Source organism: Candoia aspera, chromosome 5 (genome assembly GCF_035149785.1).
Source record: "Candoia aspera isolate rCanAsp1 chromosome 5, rCanAsp1.hap2, whole genome shotgun sequence".
Lineage (NCBI taxonomy): Eukaryota > Metazoa > Chordata > Lepidosauria > Squamata > Boidae > Candoia > Candoia aspera.
Window position 1 is genome coordinate 64,042,360 of NC_086157.1, and position 22,685 is coordinate 64,065,044.

At 36.9% G+C, this 22,685-nt stretch overlaps 1 protein-coding gene across 1 annotated transcript in view; it reads left to right on the forward strand.

Moving 5' to 3' along the window:
* The first annotated feature begins 350 nt into the window (after positions 1–350).
* GRIK1 (glutamate ionotropic receptor kainate type subunit 1) overlaps positions 351–22,685 on the forward strand; it is a 169,391-nt gene continuing 147,056 nt past the window's right edge. The window contains exon 1 of the mRNA XM_063304710.1: positions 351–366. Coding sequence (XP_063160780.1) covers positions 351–366 — 16 coding nt within the window. The remainder of the gene's footprint in view (positions 367–22,685) is intronic.

Genomic DNA, 22,685 nt, shown 5'->3' on the forward strand with positions numbered 1-22,685 from the left:
CCAGAAGCTGGCTGGGAAGGTTGAAAATGGTGATCACGTGACCATGGGATGCTGTGACAGTCATAAGTGCAAACTGGTTGCCAAGCGCCCAAATCGTGATCATGTGACTGCAGGGATGCTGTGATGATCATAAGTGTGATAACCGGTTGTAAGTCAGTTTTTTCAGCACTGTCGTAAATCTGAACTGTCACTAAACAAATGGTTATTAAGTGAGGACTACCTGTAGCCTCAGCAGTGGTGCTGGGGGGCTTTCTTATGCAACTGATGGTTCATGTAAATGCAATCTTGTTAGATGATCAAACAATGTTGGTCAGGGAATTAAGCAACTTTGGTAGTCACCTGGACCGATCATGGAGGAGGAAGAAGGTAAGAGAAACAGGAGAGCCCTCATTTGCAGTGAATGCATAATGTCAGGGCTTTTTAAAAACTAAGGAACAGCCAGGCAGGCAGACCCTCAGTCTCTCCCTCCCAGGCCCCCCCGAGTATTTTGAAAGAACTTCTCACCCCCACATCTCAAATTTTGTTCTCTTTTAACTTGCCATCAGTTTTTACAAAAGGGCTAGATTAAAAGGAAAGGAACATTTTGGTTCAGCATCTTTGAACTTTAGCTTTCAAGTCTGACATCTAACCTTACTTTTTAAAAATTAAAATGATGAAATACAGCAGAAAAAACTCTACATTAAAATTATTTATTGAATTAAAAATCTGGTTATTTAATATTGATGATTTGATCTTGTTTTGTCATAACTTTGTTTTGGTTTCAGATCAATTATATATTAGTAATATTGGGAAAAATAGTTACCTATCTCAGTGTGATATTGAAAGATATTCCTAAAAAATAGAATTTGTAATCTCATGAAGAGCTTTGGCTCTGTCAAGCCTGGATTATGGCAAAGAGGGTAATTCTACATAATTAGAATGAAATTCACTTTCCTAATGCTAAAGAATAGATCCAGGATATGAATTTGTTAGCCATTTTTGAAAAGACTCTGTGTTCTAAAAATGAGAACACAGTATGCTGTTATATATGTTTATTGATAAGCTTAATGACTGAATTAATTTTATATAGGTATTTGTACCTAATATATGAGAGCCAACACTGATTCAAAGGCAACAAAACAAAACAAAACAAAACACCCTAATATATAGGTCTTTTTGTTAACTAGTTTTTTGTTACATTTACATCATTTTAATTACTTTAATCAAATCTTCATGCATCTTATCTTTTATAGGTGTCTTGGCCTATAATTTTTAGCATTTGTGAACTTTGGGATTGTAAACTTGGATTGATATGAGCTATAAACCAAATTTATATTTAGATTGTTACAAGTTAGAAAAGACTGCTGTAATTACTACCCAATAAATTATAAATATATAATTGCTGTAATGATAATATGCTATATCTTAGATGGTACCTTTAATTATTTTTGTCAATTTTAGTAGTGGATTTCTGCATTGAGTCAAGCATTGAGGTAGATGATCTCTAAGACTGCATGCAGCCTTTGCATTTCATGATATAAAATACTCTTTTCAGTGATCTAAAGCTGAGAGCTCTACATTTGTGGTTGTGTAAGAGACCTTCATCATTGGTGGCACCATTCTTTTAAAATTCCTCCCACTGATTTGGTAATCTGCCTGGCCATTTTTGGTTGCATTACTATACTGTAACTGGGCTTAGAGATAGTGCTAGATGATATAGATAACTATTGCAATTTTTTGTCTGTCATCAAATTAAAAAATATAACACATATACTGTATATAAAATATGTAATTGATTAACTGATTATGTGCCATCAAGTTGTTGTCGACTCTTAGTGATCACATAGATAGATTTTCTCCATGATGATCTGTCCCTTGCCTAGTCTTTCAGGTCTTCCAATGGTGCACCGATCGCTACTTTAATGGAATCCTTTCACCTTGCTGCTGATCATCCTCTTCTTCTCTCTCCTTCCACCCTTCCAAGCATTAAAGTCTTCTCCAGAGAGCTAGGTCTTTGCATAATGTGTCTGAAGTAGGATAATTTGAGCCTGGTCATTGTGCTTTGAGGAGGAACTCTGGGTTGATTTGTTCAATGATCCATTGTTTGTTTTGTTGACTCTCCACAGTATTCTCAGGAGCCTTCTCCAATGCCAAAATTCAAAAGCATCAATATGCTTCCTATTCTACTTCTTTCACTTCCATGGAGTATCACAGGGAGTACAATTGCTTGCATGATTCTGATCTTTGTAGGTATAGACCATCACGGCATTTGAATATCTTTTCCAAGGCCTTTATGGCTGTTCCAGTAATAGTCTGAATTGATTTTCTTAACTGCTTGTTCCTTTACTGTTGATGGTTGTTCCTAAAAGGCAGAAATTATCCATCACTTCAATATCTTCATTGTCAGTTCTAAGACTGGTTGCTCTGTTGTCATTAGTTTATTCTAATTCTTTATATTCAATTTAATCCCATTTTTTTCTCTTTGCTCCTTGACTTTTATTACTAGGGTTTGCAGATCCTTTGCATTTTTGGCTATCAGGGTAGTGTATGGTACACTATATTGAAGTTTCTTTCTCCACTTTAAAACCATGCTCATCTTCTTCCAATCCAGCTTCCCTTAATATATATTCAGCATATAGGTTGAATAAACAAGGGGAAAGTATATAAGGATTTTAATGATTTACACCAGTCCTTTGAATTATATCCAGAACAGAGACATTCACTGCCAATGAACAATAACAATAGCAATGCCTTTGAAAAGAATGCCAAGGCTGTCCTCAACTAGGAGCCACCTTAACATGTTGAATTATAACTTCTATATTTTTCCATCACACTATGGAAACTGTACTTCCAATATAACTGGTGGACTCCCGAGTGTGGAATACTGACTTAATTTGCATCCCACTAAGATAAACATGAAGTAATTGATTTCATTCAAATCAAGTCAGGTCGGTAATGTCTTCAGGAACAAGACTTGGCCAATAAACATGTAGCAAAATGCCTCCTCAGTGTGTTTAGTGGTAGATGATGGAGTCTGCTTTCTCTTATCATAATGCTTGATTAGGACAGAGTTATGTAATTAGCAACTCTGATAAGTAAAACATGATGAGAGTCTGAGGGAGTGTTTATACCACTTCCAACCAGTAATCAGCTATAGTTTTATCTGGGAAAGATAGTCTAACTATAATGATCCGTTTTCTAGTTGTCTTATTTGGATTAATGTAAAGCATTCTCTGTACAGCATCCATTGGAAAATGGTCAATATATTTTAGATAGTCCAAAATAAGGTAGCAAGAGTGCTAGTAAGGACTGGATAGTATTGTGATATTATCTCAGTGTTTCATGAATTGTATTAATTTCCAAGTTCCATTGAAAATGTGGGTTGCAGTATATGAAAAGGAAGACTATGCTGATCAGAAGCTTGCTCAGTAACTTCTTTGTGGATTTTCAGTGCCAAGTGATTTTTGAAAATATAATTAAGGGTTTTTAATATGTCAGTTGTGGATTATTTACATCTTTCTACTATTTGGGTAGCAATGTCTAGCTGTTCTTAATTTTTACACCATTTTTGATGGTTTTAAGCATTATTTTATGAATTATCCAGAGAGCTTTGGCAACTGGGTAACATAGAAACCAAATTAAAAAAACAAATAAATATGGTTTAAAATTGAACAGATAAAAGAACAATTAGTAAATGAATTTCCTATAGTTCTAAAAATTCAATATTAATCAACATTCCTTACTGTATATACTCATTGAACTCTTTCAGATTTAGCTATAGAATTTTTCAGCTCTATGTTACATGATCATTCTCCTCAAATTTCACTAGAATATCCTTCCTTCCTTCCTTCCTTCCTTCCTTCCTTCCTTCCTTCCTTCCTTCCTTCCTTCCTTCCTTCCTTCCACAGTATGTTAATAAAACATTTTATCTACTCACATGGCTGTTTGTTTTTCTATGAAACAAGCCATCAAAATCACAACTGTGGTATACTTTAACCAAAGATGAATGAAAACTGTTTTTTTTCAGATTGTTCCTATCTTTGAGGATGTTCATTTCTCATCTAAATTGTTTACTTATCAGCTAGAAACATATGAAGAAGTTAAGGCTATGTAGCTCCAGAATCATTTTAAAATAGAAGGAAGAATCACTGAGAGTATTTCATGCTACCTCTTTTAGTCTTACTGTAAATTATAGACTTGCTTCACCAAACAGAATGAAGATAAATCTGAACCATGCTTATTAAAGGATGCAAATTTTTCATTTTGAAATGAAGAGTCTGTTCTACCCTTCAGTAGTTGATCACATCCTTCCCAATCCAAAATGTATTATATAAAGGGAAGTGAAAGGAAAGAAAACATCTATGCAACTATGCTATTGAGAGAAACTTAATCATGGAATTCTGTGTTAATAATAATTGTAAAACATGAACAAGTATTAAACATTAAAATATTACTGTGGGTAATTTTCACTTTAGTTTTCATCCAGCACATTTCCAGTCAATCCCTATGTCCAGATCCGAGCAAGCACATATGCCACTCAGTTCAGCTAGCAAAAGTTTAGCTGGATGTGTTTTTGTTAAACATCGGCAAATAACAAAACAGTTAATTAGCAAAATGGGATAAAAGTCAGGCAAAAGCAGGAAGAGAGTAAGACAACAGGCAAGAATTAATATAACTATATCAAAAAGGCACAGAATTTTCCAAAGCTACTGGAAACAATACTGTGGGTAATTAGCAGGACATTCCTAAAGGGAATGACCTTTGGTTATGCCAGCTTTAACCCTTTTATGTACCTAATGGTGCAGTATAGAGATAGAAACACCAGGAGATTCCCCCTTCTATTTAGTACATTTAAAGAAGCAGTTTGATGGATGGGGATGACGTATCAAACACCAATTAGAGTGTGCACCCCCTCTGCTCCTACTTCAATCATTTATTACAATTATTTATATACCACTTTTCAAGATAATAATTCCCCTAACGCAACATGAATGCTTGTAAATAAAGACATGATTATTAGTTTGTGAATAACAGTAATTTCTTGGCTGTGCAAAAATCCAGCTGAGAAGCCTTCGGTGCTACTTGTTGCACTTTACATGATGTCTGAACCCAGAAATCTGATTTATTGTTCCAAGATATTTTAGGATTCCTAAGCCAACAGCAAACCATTATTTCAGCCTATGCTTCTTTACAACCCTGGTTTGTTCAGGTACAATTAGCCTGAATCCTGGGTTTAGAAAGCTGGTGCTTCCCTAGCTAAGAGATTGGATGTATCCAGCTGCTTCTAGTCCATATTCTTGCTTATAAAGCCGTAACTTATGACTGAAAATGAATGAACATGGCTTTCAGTTTGTTTAGAATACTACTTTTCCACTATAAGAAAACTTCAACAAAAATGTAAATGTTGCAGTGGTGGTCTCATGAAAAGGTGCATATGGCTTTTCAAAACCTGTGTGCTTTTGAGCTTTTTGATTTCTTTAGTGAATTTCTCCTTATTCAGTAAAATTATGTGCCCATTCCAATAGCTTTTAGAGGGCTTATGAAGAATTTAAAAGACCATAAAATATAATAGGTAAAAGCATAAAACTCTGCCCTTTCCCCAAATACTTTTTAAAAAATCTGCATTCATACCCTTCATGTCTTTAAACAGATCCATTTGGCCAGTAGGTAACACGGCCTCCTATTATGTCAAACTTTCATGTAAAGCTTTCATATATTCCATCTCCTTCAGGATGAAACATCTTATTGTTTTCTAAGGCCAAATTATTTGGTCAAACTATTTGACCCAAATGAGTAGTAAACTTAAGTCTAAAACTGACTTCAGCATGACAAGAATCAAGTCTTATTTACAGGTTCAAATGTAAGTTTTTTCAGGCCAGTCTGAGTAAAAAAAAGGCTTTATTGTGGACATTCACTAACTTAAATATTGGCAAATGTATTTCTTGCCAGCCACTTTTATTCTTGCGGGGTTTGTGCTGGAGCAAGATGTCTACAGCTCCTTTACTGAAGTAGATCTTCAGGCACGTGCTTCTAATTTCACAGAAACTCCTTTTGAAAAAGAAAAAGAAGTTAAATTTTAAAATATTGGAGATGATGGTCATCATTTTGTTATGCCTCATTTAGTAAGAAAAGTTAATGAGCTGAATGGGAGTCTCCATCTTCTGATTTACTGGGGAATTTATGCACAGGGTTTTTCTTGGCATCATTGTTTCTCTTCTTCTTCTCATGCTTAGAATTCTTTAGGTTGCCTGATAGACTTTGCAAAGTTTGAAGAAGGTTTGGAAGAAAGGATTAGGACCTAAGCACAGCACTTCTCTGTGGTAGAATCAAGTCACTAGCCTTTTGGGGGGCTTTCACATGAGTCTGAAAAAAAAAGACAAATGGCTTGTGCAGTAGCCCCCAAAACAGGTTGGCTGCTTTAACAAAGAGCAGAGATATGCTTTACTCATGCAAGGGCCAGAGCATTTCTTCCTCATCAGTTCTTAAATCACCCTATTGCCTGTTTCCTGCTGGATTTTAGCCCTTCCCAGCCATTATAAAATGTAGTGGCAGTCTCCCTTGTTTGGAGGAAGTGGCTTGCTCCTTTAGCTTGCATGATCTTCACTTACAGAGGCAGATTATGTATATTGGAGCATCTTCTGTACATATGAAAATTCTAAAAACAATTGGTGGCCCATGGAAAACATGCAACATTGTCGTGGATCAATTATAAATCCTTTTTCAGTTGTTATGCATTTTTTTTTCATTCACCACATGCACAGCAAGAATAAACACTACATGTCATCAGAAAGTTTGGATATACAGTAAGAACCTCTGCACTGAGGATTCCTTCACATGTCCATCTGTCCCCTCTTGATTTTCATGCAAGTGTAAACAGATACCTTTGGCATGTTAAAATATTTGTCTACAGATAACTCATTTCCTGAAAAATTGTCCAGCCCAGGTTTTAGAAACTGATATTTTATAGTGAAATTACGTCAGGAAATACAGAAAAGGTAGACAGGGTATATGCTGGAGTCCCACTATCACATCCATAGCTGACCCAAGGTTTCAAACCAAATCAAATGCACCAAGATCTAAGCAAATTATTTATCACCAAGATCCCTCCTACCTTGAATTAAATGAGACATCCAAGTTAAATTACAACAATGCAACAGGAAAGAATGAAATGGAATGGAAAATTGTGCCAGAAACCTGATAGGGGATAATAATGATAATGATAATGATAATGATAATAATAATAATAATAATAATAATATAATATATATATTATATATATTAAATTTATGCAGCCTGACTCCCAATGAATGCAGTAAAACAATTATGTCATATTTCCTTTAGTGTTAGATCTATGTCACATAGATCTGTGACATAATTTCATGCTCAGAAGATTAAAATGGTGTGTAGCTTTATAAAAAATGTACTATACCATTTCATCTAGTGGCCTCTGCTGTGACAGACTAGCTAATCGCTGATACTCATTTGAAGGATCACTTCAAGTTCTGCAACAGCTTCCAAACTCTACAAAATGGGACTTTAGAATTCATACGTTATGAATGAATGAATGAATGAATGAATATCTTTATTATTGTCTTTGACCAGCCTTTACAATAAAAGAAAATAGTTTAATCCCACAATCTGTTGTCAGGAAAAAGGAAAACAATAAAAGTGAAACAATTTATCTAATTAAAAGTTTTAATTGTATAACTTGATAAAAATATTTGGCCACTTGGTATGTGAGTATAGAGTCAGTATCCCTTAAAAAGAAATAAACATAAAATCTATCAGTATGACCCTCAAATTTAGAGATGATTAGGGAGATCAAAAGGGACGCGGTGGCGCTGCGGGTTAAACCGCTGAGCTGCCAATCGGAAGGTTGGCAGTTCGAAACCATGTGGCGGGGTGAGCTCCCGTTGCTAGTCCCAGCTCCTGCTCATCTAGCAGTTCGAAAACATGCAAATGTGAGTAGATCAATAGGTACCACTTCGGCGGGCAGGTAACGGCGTTCTGTGTCGTCATGCCAGCCACATGACCACGGACGGGTCCTTACGGACAACGCCGGCTCCAAGGCTTAGAAACGGAGATGAGCACCGCCCCCTAGAGTTGGACACGACTGGACTTTACGTCAAGGGAAACCTTTACCTTTACTAGGGAGATCAAAGCACATTGTGGGGCATCATAAAAAGGACACCAAATGAGGACATGGGCAAGAGTTTCTATCTCCCTGGATCCACAGTATGTTAATATTTATGACATTTCAATATATAAATTATCTCTCTGGAAAGAGCGAAGGTGTTATTGGTTGAACTATGGCTGATAGCAAAGGTAAGTATTAACTAGTTTGCTATTATTCACCCATATAAATAAATCTCACCAAAATTCTGAATTTCAAAAGTGCTGGGAACTAAAGGAATCAGTCTTAACTTAATATTCCCCCCCTTCTTTCTTCTTTCTTTCTCATCATTCTTGGGTTTGCAAAATTATTACTACGTTTACCCATTTTTTTCCCGAGTTGCAATATGTTACCGATGTATGCAAATTGCATAACATATTAAAAACATTAGAACACAGACCCACTTTTGCTTCTATTTTTTAAACTTTTAAATCACTCCTTTTAATCCAGTGAAATGAAAATATTAAATAATATGGAATCATTTTTATTTTATATAATTCTGGATTAATGACCTATGTTGCTGGAAATAAATTAATCTGATATGAGATTTTTTTTCACTAAAATGATTGGAGAATTATATGTGACTTTTGATATAGCTTTGCTTTTATTATATGGTACATGGGCATGCTAATAATTATGGTGAAATGTATTTTGGCATTTTAGAAGATATTAGAACAATACTGATTTGTCTTGTTGTGCTTATCTATCTGATCCTAATCCAGAGCTTACCTTTGCTCAGGTTTGCATTATGAGTTCCAGTTTTTTAAACATGTTAAGATACATTTTTAAACTATGTGAAAGAATGGGTCCTGTTCCACATAACTATTTTTAAAAGGGATATATTAAATATAAGGCTACTTTGAGGTGGCACCCCAGGCAAGCTGCCAGCAATGAGTGGCCCAGCTGTACGATGCAAATCCTTAGTTCCCTTGTTTTTGACTCACATTATTACATTTAGTAGTCTTTGCCCTGTTCAAAACATTCCACAATAAGTTTGAGGTATTTACTGTTACTTACTGCACCTATTGAGGTACAGTTGCATAGAAATAAAAAACAGTATGCTGGCACCTTTGCAAACCAACAAGGCCTTTTAAAACATTCATTAGTCTGAAAAGGTGCTACCCAATACCTTTTGATTTTTGGATAGCATGGACTTACATGGCTTTCCTCCATGGAAGGAAGTCTAAATTCAATGTGTTTTCCTCTATGGCACTGTGGACAAACTAAATTAATAAACAAAATAACCACTGAGAAAGAATCTTTATTTGTTCCTCAATGTACTAAGTTTAGCCCTCTCAAATGGTGCCACCTAAACACTGTAATTTAATGTAATGTAATTTATTCAATTTAATATGGCTGCCCTCTCTGGAAGACTCTGGGCACAAAAATCCCCACAAAAGCAGACAGTCCAGACTAAAACAACTAGAACAACAAACAGTTGTTGTTTATTCATTCAGTCGCTTCCGACTCTTCGTAACTTCATGGACCAGCCCATGCCAGAGCTTTCTGTCGGTCGTCAACACCCCCAGCTCCCCCAGGGACGGGTCCGTCACCTCTAGATTATCATCTATCCATCTTGCCCCATGTCGGCCCCTCTTCCTTTTGCCTACCACTCTCCCTAGCATCAGCATCTTCTCCAGGGTGTCCTGTCTTCTCATTATGTGGCAAAAGTATTTCAGTTTTGCCTTTAATATCATTCCCTCAAGTGAGCAGTCTGGCTTTATTTCCTGGAGTATGGGCTGGTTTGCCCTTCTTGCAGTCCAAGGCACTCTCAGAATTTTCCTCCAACACCACAGTTCCAAAGCATCTACCTTCCTTCTCTCAGCCTTCCTTATGACCCAGCTCTCACAGACATATGTTACTACTGGGAATACCATTGCTTTAACTATGTGGACCTTTGTTATCAGTGTGATGTCTCTGCTCTTAACTATTTTATTGAGATTTGTCATTGCTCTTCTCCCGAGGATTAAGCATCTTCTGATTTCCTGACTGCAGTCAGCATCTGCAGTAATCTTTGCACCTAGAAATACAAAGTCTTTCACTGCCTCTATGTTTTCTCCCTCTATTTGCCAGTTATCAATCAAGCTGGTTGCCATAATCCTGGTTTTTTTCAGATTTAGCTGCAAGCCAGCTTTTGCACTTTCTGCTTTCACCTTCATAAGGCTCCTCAGTTCCTCTTTGCTTTCAGCCATCAAAGTGATATCATCTGCATATCTGAGATTGTTAATGTTTCTTCCAGCAATTTTAACTCCAGCCTTGGATTCCTCAAGCCCAGCACGTCACATGATGTGTTCTGCGTACAAGTTGAATAGGTAGGGTGAGAGTGTACAGCCCTGCCATACTCCTTTCCCAATCTTAAACCATTCTGTTGTTCCGTGGTCTGTTCTTACTGTTGCTACTTGGTCATTGTACAGATTCCTCAGGAGGCAGACAAGATGATAACAAACAGTACAACAGTAGAAAAAAATACAACAGGAGCTCAACCAATGAATCATATCCACGTTAACCCCAGTCCTGGGAACAGAGTGGTCTGCAGCCAGTTGTTGTCTGCAGCCATTAAATTATTTCACATTTGTTTTAGGAGATCTTGTTATTGTTTCTCAAGTCTCTTTTCACATTTGATTGGATCTCTGCCACACTTGAGACTTCATGTCACTGTGAATTTGGCTTCCATGGCTGTATTGTCTGTCTTGAAGCACTTGTGTTGCATTGTCCCAAAATGAATCTTTGTGATGGACAGCAATGACTTCTGGTTCTGCTATAAAAGATCAGTCTGGTCTCTTTGTAATGTCCCAAAACATATGTTCATGAAGAGTATTAAGAGATAAATTGGATAAAAGAATAAGCATCTAGCTCTTAATCTCTCCCTTCTTATGTTGCCCATGTTCTGCAGATAGCAATGAGGAGCTGGTGTTAATCAAATATGTACAGAAGAATCATTTGTGGTTACTTACCTTCTGTTCTCTTACCTTCCTCTGACCTGTTTTGCACCATTGTTAATGCAGAACTACAAGCATCTAGAGAGCATCTGTGGTGTGAGATACACATGTACTTCTGCAGTTTTGTCCACAGGCTCTAGAAAGCTTAAGGAAGAGCTTTGCTGTCAATTCTGCAATGTTACAAGTCAGGTTTGACCATCTGAGACAGATTCAAGCAGTCACATTTCACCAAAGTGCATGAATTGCAAATGAGTAATGATTAATTGGAATGTTCCAGGCCTACAGTTTCTTTCTAGATATAGGAAAAGGCAAAATACTGGAAAAAGTAACATCTAGCCCACCTTAATAATTAAAGTGAATATATTGAACAGACAAAAAACAGCTTCTGCAACAAGACACTACAGTGATATTCCCTTACTTTAATAGGTCATAGTAAAATTTTATTAATCAGGTAAAGAAAAGTACAGATGTAAAAAAAGGAGCACACACAAAGTAACCAGTTTTCTAGTGCAGATGAAAATATCTTTACAACTGGCAGTCCGGATGGCACCAGCATTTATCCACTGCAGTGTGAATATAAATCAATGGCAAATGGGCTTTCTCTTGGAGTCGGGATCCTTCCCAGGAGCAAGTGTTTATCGACCAAATCATCAATGTGTCAGCTATGGTTTATTCCTAGTCCAAGGAACTTGCTGCTTACTCAGTCCTTAGCAACACACCACAGTTACCTCATGTTTCTTAATGCTAGCTGCTCTAGAAAAAAATGAAAATGAAACTGTTTATGATGTGAAATAGTTGAAGTAGAACTAATAAAGACAAAGTTATATTCCATTTGTTTGGGCTTGAAAAAACCATCATTTGTCCATCCAGGTAATTATTTATTTAGCAACACAAAGAAAATTTGTTGTCATGAATTTCTGCTGCTTTCAGTTGTCATTTTACTTATCTGAACTTTGAAAATAAATTGCCATAATTTCTAATTTTTCATTTCATTCTGTCTAGACTCGCTGTTTTTATCTATATTCATAGACATACTAGCTTCTTGTCAACCAGAAATAACATTCTTGCATCTAGTGAAGGAGACTTTAGTCCTCCAAGGTTTTATAAATGTCTTCCATATTTCATTTAGTGGTAGCATTCTGAACAAGGGCAGAGTTATTGAGCATAGTATATGAGGTACACATGGCAGAAAAAGACATTTAAATCACTAATATTTCCAGTCATTAACAGTTGAATTGATCACAGAAATGGGCACCCAACACTAAGTGAATATAATGTATGTAATATGTTCCGAAGGCTTGCCTCCAATCAATAGTGTCATGGTAGCAATTCACTTTGAAGAGTTGCTCCATATACAATCCATTACCATGGAAGTAATTAGGGCATAAATGAGTGCATCAAAATGTAATTAGTCCTGAAAGATTTTAATTGGTTTGCCAGTCAAATCTGTAAAAAGATACTTATTGCCATCCATGCCAACAATACACCCAAATGCTATGGTTTGCTAGATTATTATGTGCTATGATTCCTTTTCCAAACTTTTAGTTTCCTGAAAAGAATCTATCTTTAATACTGTGTTGTGGATCAAGTTGTGAGTATCATATAAATGAGAGAGCAAACCATTTGGGAAACAATAAGACATTACGGTTTGCTATATTTTCCACCATGGTGAATGGAAATTCAGCAGAAACTGAAAAATGTATTAGCTCATTTTTTTTGTCATCCTAATTGAAAAGTGTGCTGTGTACCATGACTTCTACTGTTTTGTAAACTTGAAATTAGTTACTTTCTATAGGACTAGAAAGGTTTTGCAGGAAAGAAATAAGCTGTGCAAAATTAGTAAGGTAAGATTCAAAATCTAATTGGGAGTGTAAGTTTTATTCACAGACCTATGAGCATATTTGACATTGTCAGTGTTAGTCTGAAAATAACTTATGCTGAAGGATGATTGCCCAGAGGACAATTATGATTCCTAATGCAGTGCTTTGTTTGAATTGTCCTTCTGCCATTTCATGACAACCTGATACCCATACAATGCTTCTCATGAGAAACAATTTCATTTACAAAATTTATACTGTAGTTAATGATCTCAATGGTGGGGTTTTAAATTTTTTTAATTTTTTCACAAGGGTATAGCAATTCAAGTCAAAATGCTCAGTGCAGTCTTTCTCAAATGGGAAGTATCAGGTTGGAAAAGCCAGATGGAGAACTGGAGAGTACATTCAGAGCTCCCTCCACAGGTCTTGGGTGGAAGATATCTAGCTAGCTATCCCCAACCCATTGTCTTTCACACTTTCAAGCAGACTTCCAAGTAGTCCAAACATGAATCTTCCAAATCCCCAGATAGCTTGGCTTTCATGCTGGCTGGTAGACTCTGGAAGTCACAGTCCCCACACAACTGTCCAAGGATGCCATAATCTTCTCCTCTCAATCTTGTACTAAGGGAATAAAATATTTGACTTCCAGTAAGTGGCTAATGCAAGGGCATCAGGTCTTTCCATCTTTGAGTGTGTTCTCAAATAAAAGAACACAGTCTATTCCATAGTTTATAAACTATTATGAACTGATGCCAGAAATTAATCTCCTTATCTCAGTGGTGTCCTTTGCTGTCCTATTTTTTTTGCACTTTCTTTACAGAGGGTGAATTAATCTTAACATCATTTGTTTCTATTAATAAGAAAGAGAACTTGTTCACCATGTTTTTATCTCTTGTGTATTATTTGTGACTGGCTTTTAATTTTGATAAAAGGAAAGAGGACCAAAAAGCAGGACTATCTTTCATATTTCTTCACTGATGCAAAAGCACCTAGAAGATGGTATCCTAGGGAAATACCAAAATATATGTCATGATTAAATTAAAAGCAAACACTGCTCCAGATTGATATTTATATCTCAGAATCTGTATTCTAGATCTTCTGGGATTCACAGGAAAAAAGCAGTCTTTGGTGTCGACTTTGCCATTTTAAAACTGCATGGCACAATACTTTCTTTTACCTTGTTCTGCAGTGCTGCCTCTTTCTCTTTCTCCTTTTTATCTTGACCAGTTTCAAATCAGCAGAACTGTACAGAGTCTCTAGAATTCCTCCTCCTCAATATTCACTGCATGCCACAGCTAAAACATATAATGCAGTGTAATGCTCACAATGGTATATTCCAGTTTGTGTGGATATAGGTATTTATTTATACTTATACTGTAAATGTATGCTTTTTCATCTAGCAATTCTAGGCAACACATCATAAAACCAGCATACATTAAATATAACAAATGTATATATAAAACACCAATAAAAATATCAATAGAAAACAATCTGACATCCTATTTTATCAACTGCCATTTTATCATGTTCTATCATCTATTCCAAAGGCTCCAAAAAAAAAAGAAGTTTTTGAAACTTTTATGAATGAAAGTAGGAAAGAACCATTCTATCTAAGGAAGGGCAAGTCATTCCAGACCTATGAGCCATGACCAAGAATGCCCTGTTACAACTTTTTGGGATGGGAAAAATTTGTAGCATGCCCTCTTAATCCATTCCAGGTGGAGATATCTGACATAGAGCAGGCAGTCCTGAATGTATTGAGTATCTAAGTCATAAAGACATTTATAATTATATGAACAGCACCGTCAAGATTATTACTGCACCTGAGGTTGGTCCAAGTGGACATGTATACCTGGGTATCTTTAATACACTGATGACATTTCACTCTGAACCAACAAATGCCTTCCCCAGCAATTTCCTGCATATATTGAACAGAATAGATGAGAGGACTGAGGACCAAGACACTGCATACTGGGATGGCTACGGACTTCATCCCTCCTCCCCCACCAATATTGATGGGAATTGTCCATTTAGGAAGGAGAGGAACTACTGCAAAACTGCCCCTGAATTCCAACTCGCAAAGACAGCTCAAAAGCACACCATGATGAATGGGGTTGAATGCCACTGAGAGGTCAAGCAGGAAAAAAAATGATATATTTATATGACTCCCTCATCTAAATCCTGATGTAGGTCATCTACAAGAGTAATCAGTGTGATCCCCATTACATATCTAGCCCGATTCATTAACTAGAAGTGATCCAAGAAGTAATCTGTTTAATCAAGAGCATTCTGTAATTGTCTCTCCACCATCCAACAGCAAAATTTCCCTGAAAGGTTGGAGGACTGGAGCCTGGGTGATAATCATCAAGGATTACTGGATCAAGGGCAAGAGATTGTCTATTGAGCAGGTAGCATACCACTGCCCTTTAAGGCAGTTGGCATCACTCTCTCTCTAAATAGGCATCCATCTCAGCCTGAATTCAGTCATTTGATTCAGTGAATTCAGTGTCCTCCTTCTGGCATCTGATAAAAGGCAGGTAGGACAGACTTAATCTTACAGAGAATCTGTCCATTTCCTCAGAGTTCACAAGTTCAATCAAATCCATGTGGCCTTCAAATTGTGGCCTCTATTATCTAATCAGATTCTGCCCAGTCAGTGTATAAAAAATGGTTTGCAAAAAAGTCAAAGTTGCTGGAGGGATGTTTTTCTGACTTACCAGTCCCCAAGAAGCAGTGTGTAAGTTGAAACAGGGCCACTGAAAGACAGCCCTTGGACACAGTAAGGATAGAGAGGTACTGACATTTTGCTACTGTTATTGAAGCAGTAAAGACCCATTCCTGGGCTCATTCTCTGTTGGGTCATAATTGCTCCTTGTCTTTTGCTAACGTTGTTCCAGTAGTGTCTTCTTCTGACATTTCATCTCCTGGAGTTCTTCACTAAACCAATAGTTATCTCAGGATCTTGTGCTGGTGGGCAGGTTTATGACAATCAGCTATAAAAGTCCTAAACCACAAAAAATGTATAAAAATTTAAACTGAAGCTTGATTAATGATAAAAATTACTATGGAAGATTTAAGTATAGCTAAGGGTAAATGAAGGGCTGGAGTAAATGAAGGGTTAATCAGCACCATATTTGTTCAATTTTAAAATAATCTTGCAAACTAATTATAAAAGTCATTTTATAATTTATTATGAAATGTATATCACCAAGAATATATGGTTTGCAGTCTTCCCATTCTGATATTGCTATGAATCCTGAATTTGGGTGTACTTCTCCTTTAATTATAATCATTAATTCCCTCTAGTTCCCTCTAGTATCCAATTTTTTAAATCTTATTTAAAAAAATCAAAACAAATGCATTTTCCCATGGGAAGGATTCTGTATAATTAATTCCAAAATCTTATTTCAAATTTATCTGGACCTTTAGTCCATTTGTACCTTTTTAAAATCAAAGTTTTAATAACCCTTTTGCTGTTTATTCCGCATTTTTTTTTAAAGCTCTTAAACTTGTAATTAAAACTTATTTCACTAAAGATTGAAGGAAACTCACCCAGTGCTATAAAACTTGTTGATCCAAAGGTTCCTAAGAGCAGAAAAGCAGTTAACAAGCAATTTTCGAAAGTGATTGGAAAAGGAAGTATGCGAACTTAGTGTCCTATCAAAGGCACCGACTGCCATTTGAGCAAGATGTGTATTCCCTTGTCTCCCAGAGCTCTAAACACACTAGAGACCACTGTCTTGTGGTTTCCTCATGAGGAGCAGGTATCTGGAACATTTGTGGGTGATCTTAAGTCCTCTCCTTGTCCAGAAAGGAATTATTGAAGAGCTGGTCTACTTGCTGGCTCATTCATTCTGCCGTGGTGGTCAGTCAATTTTGCTTCATGTATTTCTGAGGTGTGCATGTATTTACTGATATCACCCATCTCTAGAAACTGTTATTAAAGCCATGAATTTAGGCTGAGAAACAGAGACTCCTTTACTGCACTAAACAATCCCTTGCGATCACTCACCCTGAATTATTCAGGCAAAATCTTACACCAAGAGAGCAAACACTATCATGTTTCTTAAGCTACCATTATGTTCTTGAGCACTCTGATTTCCTGCACTATTTGCTAGCTCGGCAGTTTCAGCTTGCTTCCCCCTTAATTTTATTATCTTGTATCCCAAACAAAGAAGGCTGGATCTTAGAGTGAGCTCAGCATTTATTCTTTTTCTGCAGTTTCACAACAGAACTTGTTTGCATAGTGTATGTGCATCTATGTACAGCACATACGTTTTACACATGCTTATACACATGCTTGAGAACAGTATACATCCATGGAAGCTTACTAGACAGATTTGAGAGAATCACAGATCCACTTTTAATCAGATCTTGTTCCCAGGGTTTATTATGAAGATAAAGTAAGGGATGACCTTCATTGTGCTGGTTTAAGCTGCCTGAAGAAAAATAAATAAAATAATAACTGCAATAAATTATTTTCCTGGGACTTACTAGAACAAGAAAATGGCTGAATTATTAATACATAATTCTGTACATTTCCATGTAACTTCATTACAATACATGCAACCGTATCATTTTAAATACATAAGAAATGGCTTTAATCACATGCAGGTATGTGCAAGGATGCTAATTCCTTGTTTTATTACTTCAGCTAGAACTTCTGATCCTTATATGGTTAGAGATGTCCTTTGGGGAAAGAGCACTCAGCTCAGAATAAAGTGAGCCCGAGACAGTCCAGTCTAAAGCCAGTGCTATAATAGGTGATTTCAAACCTGTGTGCAACTGTCAAGATATATGTCGCTCTGAATTTTCCCATGATTTTATAGTGAATGTGCATCACACAAATTGTGCCTGTTTAAAGTAGCACTTTCCCTACTTTAAATGGGATAAAGTCCAGCTTTCACTTTTTGACTAGCTAAAGAATTCCGCCCCCTGCCCCCCCCCAACGCTTCTATGAAACCTATGTTAAGGCTTCTAGGAAATCTTAAAAGCAAAATCCATGTTCCCATTGGCTGTGTATAAGTAATGCATTAATTATCAGCCAGTACATACAATTTCATAATATAATGATTGTGAGGAATCTTTAAACCAACTTGCATACAAATAATTGAGAGAGCAAGCGAAATTATTAGGCAGCATAAGCACTAGAAATATTACAATATGTGTTTCTGTGGAGGCTAATATGTGGATTTGAGATGCAAAAATGGAAATGGAAAGGGCAAGCAATGGAAAGAAATAGGGACAATTACATGCTGCCAGTGGTAATGTCAGATAAGGGCAAATGGAGATAATGGAGGTGATGGGGCCAAGGCGACGAAAAATAACACAGCAAAATGAACACGAAGACCAAAACACAGATGAGCTCAAAACCCCAGAATAGATTCCCTGGGAGACCCAATAGCTTAATTTAGTAGATAAGATTTAGACTTTGTTTAACTTTCCTGGTAACAAAAGACCACAGTTTGTGAGGCTTTTGTCTCAAGTGAAGCAAAAGCTGAACAAAGAAGAGAAAACAATTGTCAGTTAGAAAACTTAAAAGCAGGAAATGTATGAGATATGGGCATCAGCACAAATTTTATTCATAATTAATAGTAGGGTGTATTTCTAAATAAACATGCATAAGATTGTGATATAAATGAAGAATATCCAGCGTAAAACTTTGCTTTAAGCTGCAACTTTAAAAGTTCACTTTAACTTCAACTTTAAGCTGCATTTTATATCATGTGTACAAGAGGTCATAATAACACTTGCTAAAGAAAAAAAAATGTTTGTGGAACCTTAAAAAGCTAGCAACTTTTTTCATACCATAAATGTCCTTTTGTCACAGCTATGGATAAATAGCAAGTGCATTTGTGTGTATTCATGAATGAGGTAAAACCCCCCAGAAGAACAGACAGAACATTGCACTGAAGTTTAAATGTAATGTATATAAAGTAATTAGTTTTTTATTTGTTCAGTTGCTTCCGACTCTTCATGACTTCATGGACCAGTCCACGCCAGAGCTTCCTGTCAGTGGTCAACACACCCAGCTCCCCCAGGGACGAGTCTGTCACTGCTAGAATATCATCCATCCATCTTGCCCTTGGTCGGCCCCTCTTCCTTTTGCCCTCCGCTCTCCCTAGCATCAGCATCTTCTCCAGGCTGTCCTGTCTTCTCATTATGTGGCCAACATATTTCAGTTTTGCCTTTAATATCATTCCCTCAAGTGAGCAGTCTGGCTTTATTTCCTGGAGTATGGACTGGTTTGCTCTTCTTGCAGTCCAAGGCACTCTCAGGATTTTCCTCCAACACCCAGTTCAAAAGCATCTATCTTCCTTTGCTCAGCCTTCCTTATGGTCCAGCTCTTGCAGCCATATGTTACTACTGGGAATACCATTGCTTTAACTATGCAGACCTTTGTTGTCAGTGTGATGTCTCTGGTCTTAACTATTTTATTGAGATTTGTCATTGCTCTTCTCCCAAGGATTAAATGTCTTCTGATTTCCTGATTGCAGTCTGATTGCAGACCATTCTGTTGTTCCATGGTCTGTTCTTACCGTTGCTACTTGGTTGTTATACAGATTCCTCAGGAGGCAGACAAGATGACTTGGTATTCCCATACTGCTGAGAACTTGCCACAATTTGTTATGGTCCACACAGTCAAGGGCTTTAGAATAGTCAATAAAAGAGAAATAGATGTTTTTCTGAAACTCCCTGGCTTTTTCCATTAACCAGCAGATATTGGCAATTTGGTCCCTAGTTCCTCTGCCTTTTCTAAACCCAGCTTGGACATCTGGCAATTCTCACTCCATGAATTGCTGAAGTCTACCTTGCAGGATCTTGAGCATTACCTTACTGGCATGTGAAATGAGTGCCACTGTTCAATAGTTTGAACATTCTTTAGTGTTTCCCTTTTTTGGTATGGGGATAGAAGTTGATTTTTTTCCAGTCTGATGGCCATTCTTGTGTTTTCCAAATTTGCTGGCATATAGCATGCATTACCTTGACAGCATCATCTCGCAAGATTTTGAACAGTTCAGCTGGGATGCCGTCATCTCCTGCTGCCTTGTTATTAGCAATGCTTCTTAAGGCCCATTCAACCTCACTCTTAAGGATGTCTGGCTCTAGCTCACTGACCACACAGTCAAAGCTATCCCCAATATTGTTATCCTTCCTATACAGGTCTTCCTTATATTCTTGCTACCTTTTCTTGATCTCTTCTTCTTCTGTTAGGTCCTTGCCATCTTTGTTTTTGATCATACCCATTTTTGCCTGGAAAAGTAATTAGTACTCATTCATTTAAAAAAGTATGAATGAAAAAGTTAATTCCAGCCATAGATAATAGATCTGAATTACCTGACATATTTGTGGCAATGGTATGGAGGCTAAATGAAGGTTCAGCCATTTTTAACTGCTGAGACTGAAAAAGAGAAGACATAAACCCTAATTTATAAAAAGTAAAGAAATTACAGTACTTGGCTTGGAACTTTTGGTATCTCATTCCAAAATAACTCAAATTTTCTCCAAGAAAAATGAGTAGACAATATGGTGATTGAGCTGTTATCATTTAGGCTAAGCCAGCATCATCAGAGGAAGCACTTCCCTTCCACTCAGAAATATTGAGTTGGAGGATACAAAAGCGAAAAACAGTACTTTGTTGAAAAGGTTTCCAGTGGTTGGACAGAGGGAACTGGAAAATTGATGATTAGATGCAATCACAATTGGCTGAACAGTCACACCCAAAGAGGGTACATTAGTGGCGTCAGCTTGGAGGTGAAAAGTGGAGCCTTGGACTGTCCCCCAGTCAGTCCTGGGTTCTGTGCTGTTCAACATTTTTCTCAATGACTTGAGTGAAGCAGTTGAGGAGACACTTATAAATGTCCAAACTGGAAGGGTGGCTAATATTTTACATGAAAAAAAGGTGAAGATTTGAGCAGTAAGCTGAAATGAATAGGATGTAACTTAGAAGTTCTGCAGCTAGGCAGGGAAAATGAAAGGGCAGACTGTATATAAGATGGGCTCACCATGATTTGGCAGGGATATAGTTTTCCTCGCTGCTAATAAGGCCAGGACTGTCTTTGGATGCATTAACGTTAACATCATGGGAAGTAACTGTTCATGCTATTCTCTCCTAGTCAGGCTCCATTTGAAGTATAGTGTACACTTCTTGACACTAAACGGGCAGTGACAGTTCAGAGGAGTACTACTAAGATGGTGAAAAGTCTGGAACCAAGGCCTATGAAGAATAGTAAAATGTTCTGTGTATGTTTAGCCCATAGAAAAGACTGAGGAAAGACACGATAGCAGGCTTTAAATATCTCAAAAGTTATCATACCACAGAGGGAGTAGACGTATCCTCTATTGCCCTAAAAGACAGAACCAGAACCAATCAGTTAAACTACAAGGAAGAAAGTTCAAGCTAGATATGAGGAATAATGGTCATCTACGAAATGCTGTAGTGAATCATGCACTGAGCAGGAGGCTGGATCTATCTATCTATCTATCTATCTATCTATCTATCTATCTATCTATCTATCTATCTATCTATCTATCTTTCCATCCATCCATCCATCCATCCATCCATCCATCCAATCAATCACAGGCTGCTCCAATCAGTGATTCTGTGTGGTATACAATTTCCCAATATGTAATTGGGATACAAATCAGATTAAAAACACCCACACTTTATAATCAAGTAAAACTAGGAGTCATATTCAAAACAATAAAAAACAATGCATCATCTGGGGGATAGTTATATTGACCCCACATTGAAAGCCCACCCTGCTAGAAATTATCAGATGGGTAGATGTTACTGGGAGGAGGGAAAGGAGGTCCCATGTTTTTCCTCTAAGGACCTCAAAACTTTATGATTTTCTGATATTATGATCATTAACTGCTAGAATTCTTCTACACTCAGACAGAATGGTTTAAAGGGGTTTGCAAAGGATGGCAGGTAGTAGTAGTGTTATGCACTACTGGAGGAGTCTTCACTTACATAGAAAAAAATCATTTTTCTTGAAGAGTTGCTTCTTTGTTCTACAGGCTGGTTTTTGGTGATTTTCTATATGAATTGATACATTCTCTGAGGAGTTTTTAAGCAGTGGAATATTTTAATATGCCTAGTTATCCTTTGTATTTTAAATTATAGACAGGTTTTTAGGATAGTTGATTCTCAATAGGTACCTACCTGTTTTGATACACAGCAAGGTCAATATGGGGATGACAGATGGTCATTCCTTAAACCAAGTTCATTAAAAAAAACCCCTAAAGACCTAGATAGCACATAGCATGTATAAAAAGTAAGAAACAGAGATAGATAGCAATTGGTACAACAGGTGTCCTTCACCAGAATACTGTTTCTAATGGCAAAAGAGTATTTTTGCTAGTCTTTGGAATATGTACAAAAAAAAGGGAACACTTTCCTCTGTCCACTCTGTTACTATCTTATATATAATTTATCAGAAATCTTTCCAAGGCACTACATGACACCATGGGGATTAATCTGGAGTGATTTAAACCAGCCTAGAGTTATTGAAAAATAATTTCTAGCAGTGAGAGGATGCTGCTGAATATGGGCAAACTGCTGGAATGGGAAAGGCAGATTCTGAGGAGAATAATGCATTTTTTCTGTGCTATACTAAATAGAAAGTAAGATTATTTCCTCTCGCTTTGGGGGAATTATGCAGACTCTATAGTTTATAATACATAACCTCTTCCCCTCTAAACATCACAGCTCATCAGTAGTGGTTAGTGCATATGGGTGCTGATGGCTGATATACTGTGAACAGAGGTCAC